General features: G+C 52.3%; 1 protein-coding gene across 1 annotated transcript; it reads right to left on the bottom strand.

Moving 5' to 3' along the window:
* Positions 1-64: 64 nt before the first annotated feature.
* ccdc177 (coiled-coil domain containing 177) lies at positions 65-3,583 on the bottom strand. Its single transcript, XM_063908330.1, has 2 exons — positions 3,178-3,583; positions 65-2,570 (listed from the first exon to the last, which is right to left on the bottom strand). The coding sequence occupies exon 2, from the start codon at positions 2,556-2,558 to the stop codon at positions 147-149; it is 2,412 nt and encodes an 803-aa protein (XP_063764400.1). The 5' UTR covers positions 2,559-2,570; positions 3,178-3,583; the 3' UTR covers positions 65-146.
* Positions 3,584-8,276: the final 4,693 nt, after the last annotated feature.

Genomic DNA, 8,276 nt, shown 5'->3' with positions numbered 1-8,276 from the left:
TGACACGGTCCACGGAACAAAATGATCTCTCAGAAACGATAATCAGCTGATGGGTTGGGGGGGGGGGGGGGGGGTGATGTCAGGAAGTAAAGAACACACTTTGGGAGAAAAGGTAAAGCTGTCGGCACAGGAAGTGACCTCAGAGCCTACTGGGGGTTGAGGCTGGCTTTGAGCTGCGCCTCCAGAGCCATCTTATCGAAGGTCCTCATGTTGGTCTCCTCCCGCACTTTGTCCCGCACGTGGAAGGAGGCCTGGGCGACGGAGCGGGCGCTCTCCAGCACCGCACGCTTCTCCTTGAAGATCTGCTCGCTCTTCTCCAGCTTCCTCTCGATGGACTGCAGCAGCTCCTGCCTCCTCTGCTTCTCCTCCTCCTCCACCCGCTGCCGGTTGAGCTTCTGCAGCTTCTCCTTCTCCTGCCGGCTCTGCACGGCGCGCTGGGCCTTCTCCTTCGCCCGGACTTCGGCCACCAGCGCCGCCTGCTGCGCCCGTTTCTCCGCCTCCTTGGCGCGCGCCTCCAGGAGCTGCTGCTGCTGCTTCTCGCGCTTCCCCGCCGCATTGCGCGCCTTCTGGATCTGTTTCTCCTCGCGCCTGGCCTTCTCCTTCAGCTCCTGGCCCCGGCGCTCCACGATGTGTTCGTAGTTCTCCAGGGAGCGGCTGAGCTTCTCCTCCGCCGCCCGCCGGGCCTCCTCCCTCTCCTCCTGCTCTCGGCGGGCGATCTCCTGGATCAGGGCGGCGTGGCGTCTCTTCTCCGCTTTGTTCAGCCCCCGCCGGTCCTCCTGGCTCTGGTGCTCCTTCTCCTGCCTCTTCAGCTCAGCCATGGTGAGCTTCTCCTTCAGCAACAGCCGCTCCTGCTCCAGCATGGCGGCGCGCTCCTCCTCCAGCGCCTTCAGGTTCTGCTCCTGCAGGGACTTCTTGTGCTTCTCCTCGCGCGCTGCCTGCTGCAAGCGGAGCAGCCGGCTGCGCTCCTGCTGCTCCGACAGCTCCCTCCAGCGCTCCTCGCTCTCCTCCGCCTGGCGCATCTTGGCGGCGGTGGAGAGTCTCTCCTGCTGGCTGAGCCTCCTCTGCCGGGTGGAGACCTGCGTCTGCCACACCCGCTGGCACTCCTGCACCGCCCGCTGCTTCTCCCGGTCCTCCTGCTCGCGCCGCAGCTCGTCCATGCGCCGCTCGCTGTCCCACTGCAGGTGAGCCACATAGCGCGTCTGGCTCATGATGTCCTCCTCCTGGAACCGGGCGAGCATCAGCGCCGCAATCTTGCGGTCCCGCTCCGACACCGCCTTCAGGCCCCGGCGCTTCACCTCTTTCACGATGCGCTCCACCTTCTGCGTGGTCTGCAGGGAGTGGCTGAGGTCGCCCAGGCTGAGGCTGCGGCCCATCAGCGAGTTGAAGGTGGCCATGGTGCGGGCGCGGGGGCTGGAGACCTTTGCCCAGTGGTCCCGGACCCCGTCCCAGCTGTAAGAGGAGGAGGCGCCGGACTCTGAGGAGGTGCAGGTGGTGGTGGTGTTGGAGGTGGAGGAGGGGTCCATCCGGCGCTGCAGGGACTCCAGGGAATGGCTCTTTGATCGGACCTTGGACTGGAGGCCCGTTCCGTTGTGCTGGGGGACAGGCGGACCTGAGACCCCGTTCAGGGGCTTAGTCCCCGAGGAGGAGAGGGTGGAGTTGGCTCTAGGGAAGGACGGGGGTTTGGGTGTGGGTCTGGGGAAGGTGTGTGAGGATTTACCGCCTGAGGACTTCCTGATTATGGGTGGGGGGCCGGAGAGGGGGCGGCTGGTCTTTACTTCAGACTTGGAGGACAGCAGGGAACCGGTTTTGGAGGACTGAGATTTCGGGGAGGAACCGGTCGAGGCTTTAGCTAAAAGAGCCGGTTTAGATGCGGGACAGGGTGGGGGGACTCTAGAGGAAGCTCCAGAGTCTGAGCTGGAGGTCAGCGACCCAGATTTGGGAGGTTGAGGTCCAGAGGGGGTTTTGTGCTGCTGGTCCTGAGGGGGGGCGGACTCCCTGCTGCCGGTGTTCACCCCCGCCTGCAGGAGCCGGCGCTTCTCCTCCCTGAGGATCCTCTCCCGCTCCTCCCGGCACTGCCGCAGCTTGCCGTGTCTCTCCCTCTCGAAGACCTCGAACAGACCCGTGGCGACCCGCATGGAGCGGCCCGGCGCCTCGCGGGCGAAGTCGCCGAGCGGCCGGTGCAGCAGCTCCACCGGTTTGACCCCGCAGCGGGCGCAGGCCTCCAGGGAGTGGGGGCTCGTCAGCACGTAGCGACTGCCCTCGGCGACCGGGGACTCGAAGTTGTACAGGTCCAGGTGCAGCTTTGGGGAGGGGGGTCTGTCAGTCTGAGTCTGTGGTTGCTCAGGAGCAGGGGGCGGAGTCTCAGAAGTGGCGGGGGCAGGCACATGGGAGGGGCTCGCCACCGAGCTGCCGGACGGCGGCGTCTCGAAACCGGCGTCCCCGTCCTCCTCCGTGGTGCCATCGGCCTGGTCCGGCAGGCGGGGGTCTTCAGGGGCCACAGCCGGGGCGTTGAGCTGCGGGCCCTTGCACTGATCCTCAGCCTCCGAGGGGTCGACCATGGCTGGCGAATACTGCAGGAGGAGTCGGGGGGAGAGTTCTTATTAGAGGACTACTCAGACCCAGCTTAAAAGGGGGGGGGGGGTCACAGAAGCATGCATGAGCACATATTCATGCACTGATTTTACACCAGATGAGACATTTCCCCTTCAGGGAACTGACACAACACACACACACACACACACACACACACACACACACACACACACACACACACACACACACACACACACACACACGAGTCCTTTAATAGAGGCTATTTTTGGCAGAGTTACTGGGCTGAGAGAATCTGATTACTCACAGCAATATTTTTCACTCTACATCACAATCAGTCTAAAAATACATCTGGATTAGAACCAGGTTCTGCATCATATACATTATGAACCAGTCGGTAGTGAAATCTGGATCAGAACCGGGACATTCTGTGAGGTAAACAAGCTGCTCACACCGAGGCCCGCACAGGAAAACATCCTCACTTCCAAACGACTAGAGACGGATCTAAACGCAGAGGATATTACAGATGTGTAGCTCCTGTGAGCTGCTGTATCACACAGAGATTATTTACTGCATTTTCCTCCCGAGCTTTGGTTGTTTCGGTGTCGTCCCCCCCCCCGCACTGACCTGCCAGTTTGTGAGCGGTTCTTTACAGCGGTGCTTTGTTCCCCTTGTGTCCGTGCAGAGCGCCTGGTTCCCCGCATAATATCAGGCTGGTTCAGGGGGGAGAGGCTGCGGCCGATGGAGCTTCACATCCCCGCAAGCCGCAGACAGACAGACGGAGCCTCTCACTGCGGGGGAGGAGGGGGGGGGATCCGCGAGGATAGAGAAGTAGAAAAGGTGGAGCGAAATGTGTTCCCCACGACGGAAAAAACCTCCAAATCTGTTTCCCAGTTTCCTGTGATGGTCCCTCAGCTGCACAGAGCATCCACCTGCTTCAGCAGCATCTGCATCTCAGCCCGCTTAGCTCCGCCCGCTTGTGCCACATATGCTAAAATCACACGGTCCACCCGGTGCAACAAACCAAGCGCTCTTTCAGTCACGTTACATGCGTTTGACATGTGACGTAATCATGAAGGTGCTGAAGGGGCAAAGCTGTTTATAAAGGCCTGTCATTCTACCTGAGAGATTACACCGTTATAATACTACATTAAACCAGTAGTACAAATGATTTACGCTTCATCATTGTATTTGTATCTAGATAGTAAGTACAACAAACATTAAATACATGTTATGAAATGTGCATATATCTCTGTATAAATGGAGGTTTGTTGTGGGCAGGCTCCTCCATCAGGAGTCACAGCTGCCATCTGTCATCCTGGTTGTGTGGAAATACGAACACTGTAATGACCACAGTCCGCCGCTAGAGGGCGCTGTTACACCATCAGAGATATGAGGGTTTGGTATCCTGCAGACAAAGGAGGGTCAGCAGCCAATCAGCATCACACACACACACACACACACACACACACACACACACACACACACACACACACACACACACACACACACACACACACACACACACACACACACACACACACACACACACACACACACACACTACAAAGACAACCTTCTAATATATCTGTTAGGCTTTCTTAATGTGTATGATGATGAAGTAATGTGGAGTTTCACACAGACAGCTGTTCTCAATAAGGAGTGTTTGGTTAAAAATCAACATATACTTAAAAGCACTAATGTAATTTCAAAACATATTCATGCCTGAATTATTTTAAGCTGCTTCATTTCTTTGGTCCTGTTATTGTGCATGCTGTCTCTGCACACATTACTACACAACTCAAATACAACTGAGACCAGAGGAGGTAGAAGTACTCAGATCTTGTATTTGAGTAAAGTAGAAGTACTCAGATCTTGTACTTGAGTAAAGTAGAAGTACTCAGATCTTGTTCTTGAGTAAAGTAGAAGGACTCAGGTCTTGTACTTGAGTAAAGTAGAAGTACTCAGGTCTTGTACTTGAGTAAAGTAGAAGTACTCAGGTGTTGTACTTGTGTAAAGTAGAAGTACTCAGATCTTGTACTTGAGTAAAGTAGAAGTACTCAGGTCTTGTACTTGAGTAAAGTAGTAGTACCAGAGTGTAGGAATACTGTGTCACAGTGAAAGTATTCTAAATGTTCCTCCAGTGAAAGTAGAAAGTACTCTCCTCTAAATGTACTTAAAGTAGTGACAGTAAAAGTAGTCATTGTCTGATTGGTCCATTTCAGAATGAAGAGGAAATACTCAAGTAAAGCACAAGTACCTGAAAATTGTACTTACGATCAGTACTTGAGTAAATGTACTTAGCTACTTCACATGTTTATAGAAACTCTCTCCAGTCAGACCGGACCGGTTCAACCAGGTTTAGATAACCCAGAGATTCTGGTGACCCACTAAACTCCTGACCCGGTGTGGGGAACAGTGCGGGTTTAATTGGCCCCGCCCGGGAGCCGTGTGAGGAGGGCCGCGGGGAGCGAGTGACCGCAGGCAGCGTGCTGGCTTGTTAAGCGGGGGCACGCTGCACAGGTCACTGCTGCGGGGGTATGTCCTCACAATCTCTGTTTTTGTTTTTGGTAGGGCATGCTCCCCAGCACCGGGGCGGGACTGGGGGTTCATCGAGAGGTGAGCCGCTCTCTGCAGAGGCCGCTTTAAAACAGTCCATCGATTAAAACCTTTATAATAATCTGTGGTTTCTGACTTACTGTCGACACAGCTACGGTCCCGGAGAGCCGCTGTGACCCCCCTCTGTACGATGTGAGCTACACCGGACATCATACTGCAGACCCCTCTGTCCTGGAGACCCCGTCCACTGTCTCACACTCATTCAACTTCAACTGGAGCCTCCTTCGACATAATTAGGGGTACCAAATTATTGAAAGGCTTTCCCACCTCAAAAAATGATCATAGAGGTTCTGTTTGGTTCTGTTCTTTCTTAGGCATGGAGTAATGTCCCTTCCAGCACAGATCAAATAGCGCTGAGATGAAGACATTACTAACTTATATTCTGCTCTTATAACTTTAATAATATGGAGGTTTCGAACAAGCCTCTCCCTGCACTCTATTTCTTTATCTTTGTGATGTTTGTGGATTTTAAATTATGCAAATGAACCTGAAAACAAAGTGAAAGCAGGATCAGAGCAGCTAAGAGGATGTATGTGCCGCTCTCTCCACTGCAGGAAGCAGCAAACCCAGCCAGGAGATCAGAGCCGGACAGGAACTCTGGGGACAATAATCACTTCTGCTTTCATGACTCAGCGGCCTCGGCTGAGATGAATCGAGCCGTTTCATTTCCCTTCAGGACGGAGATCTGATTCTGGACTTTGACAAGTGTGGATAAAGACATGGCAAACCGTTTCACAGACCTGGACATGAGGCGGATATTCATCCTGCAGCTCCAGCTCTCAGGAGGGCTTCTGATTTTCCACATTATTAAATTTGACTACTATTGTAGTGGAGCGTGCCAAGAGGACAGTGTGGGGGGGGTCGCTCAGAGCAGAGCATTTTATAAGGTGGATAATGCTGTTCAGTGAGTGGGAAGATAAAACATGTTCCTGTCATTTATTATTATACATCCATCGTGATACGCATTTACAAGCTCTGCTCCAGAGCAGCGGGGGAGAAACCCCCTGAGCTTTACTGAAGCAAATAGATAACTCCTGCATTCAAACACTCACTTATTCTGCTCATCTCCAGGTTGACAATAGAATTGAGTGCTTTAATGTCCAGAAAGCTCTTCATGTTTCTCATACTGTGCTGCAGCTCCTCTTTTCACCCTCCGTCTGAAACCAGAGCCTAATCTGCTTTGATTGGCTAGTTGGCCAGCTCTGTTTTGATTGGTCAACCACTGAGAGATGTCCCGCCCCTTATCCTATCACGTACGATGTGTTGGAGAGAAACTCGCTGTGGAGGGAACAGGGATTTGAGTCTCTGCAGATCATTTCCCTGCACGAAAACCTATAGATCACACAATACTTCGCCCCCCATAAAGGATCTGAATTCCTCCCCATCGCTGCCTGCAGGTTGCATGATGAATGCACACTCTAATAGAGTATTAATAGAAGAGGTGAATACGACTGAACACTTGTATTTGGTTCTGCAGGAAGCTGGTTCTCAGCGCTGCCCTGCAGGAACCCTGCGGTCCTGTGAAGGCGGAGACCTTTCGTTGCCCCCAGTTCACATTTCCAGCCTGGCTTTGCCAACAGAGAGAGACACGCTCTGTGGACAGTTTCAACAACCCCCCCTCTGACCCTCCGCTTTCTGCAGCCACTAACAGTCCTCTGTGGGACGGTACAGGGGTCCCATGCAGGTGTCGAACAGTCCCCCTCCTCGCTGGAAGGGGAAAAGGTCCCAGAGACAGAGCTGTTAATTCAATCAGCAGAGCGCTATGCTCAATTAGGCACCCATAAGGGCCCGGGATGGGTGTAGGGGCCCCGCAGAGGGCAGGCCCCGTCCCCACGAGGTATTAATTGTGGCTGACAGTGTGTAAACAGAGGGGTGAATAGCAGCGCAGGTGCGGGACACCCCGGTCCAGACTCAGAAGCCCTTTTCACACCCCGGCTCTGTGCTGGTCTCCCTGCGTCAGAGTCCCTCCCCTCTCTGACGGATAATCCCCTTTGTGGGCTTATTTGTTTGTTGCAGTGCACTGTGCTCACCGGGCATGCTTCAGTGTGTGTGTTTACGTGCGAGTGTGTGTCTGAAGAGGGTAATAAGAGGCCAGGTTTCTGTTCTGATCCGAGGGCCGGCTCCTCTCTTTCAGGAGCTAATGAAAATTGCGGCCAGTACATTTAAGATATGAGGAATTTATGAAATGAAATCCAGAAGATTCTTAAAAGGAGTGCCCCCCCCCCGTCTGTGTGTCTTTGGTTGTGTTGTAAACGCTCACTTTTCAGGCATCACACATGTCCTGTTAGTGAACTGTACTCTAAGACGTCGTGTCAGACCTGTAATTAAGTTACAATGAATATGATTTGTATTGGCTAAATAAACGGAGGTATCATCAGCATACAGTATGTTCAAATATCTAAATCAAAGCACTCACTTTCCCTAATACTGTTCTGTAAGCAGCATTTAAGACGAAGTCGATACACATATACTAATAACGGATGTTTGGCGTGTAGACTGTAATGAAGTAGCTGAGGACGTACATTAAGTTATAATACATTTAGAAATGAAACGTAATGTACAGAAGTATGAAGTCGTATAACTTGGAGTGCCGGTACCTCAACCATGTAAAGCTTCACTGCAGGAGGACGTTCTCAGATCCTGTAGTCATGCCAGGAAATACGTACTAAATTGCAATATCACAGCTTTTATTTTGAAAAAAGAACAAATTGGACAACTAAAGAGTTACGTTATGTTTCCCTAAATCTATTATTAGTAATACCATAAGCTACTCAAACAGGAAGATGAGCTTTTATTCTGATGGGACAACTAAGGTGGTTTTTACCCCCACCCTATATCTATTATTATCAGAGTTGGGTGTAACGCGTTACAAAAGTAACGCAGTAATAAAACGCATTACTTCTGAAATGTTGGTAATATAATACCCGTTACAATTCTCAGAAACGCAGTACAACACATTTTAAATGATGTGGTGTTTAGTTTTTAAGAAATCACAAACATCGCGAGACACTCCGACACCAGAGAAATAACTGAGCAGGTAGAATAGGAACTCAGTACGCCTGATTCCTATCGGTTAAGAGGGCAGCAGAAACAGATTCACAATGCAG

This window comes from Eleginops maclovinus, chromosome 19, assembly GCF_036324505.1.
Source record: "Eleginops maclovinus isolate JMC-PN-2008 ecotype Puerto Natales chromosome 19, JC_Emac_rtc_rv5, whole genome shotgun sequence".
NCBI classification, from domain to species: domain Eukaryota; kingdom Metazoa; phylum Chordata; class Actinopteri; order Perciformes; family Eleginopidae; genus Eleginops; species Eleginops maclovinus.
This window is presented reverse-complemented; position numbering and strand designations above follow the sequence as displayed.

Bases quoted from the DNA above. Each gene is read 5' to 3' on its own strand.
- ccdc177 (XM_063908330.1), bottom strand. From the start codon at position 2,558: ATGGTCGACCCCTCGGAGGCTGAGGATCAGTGCAAGGGCCCGCAGCTC.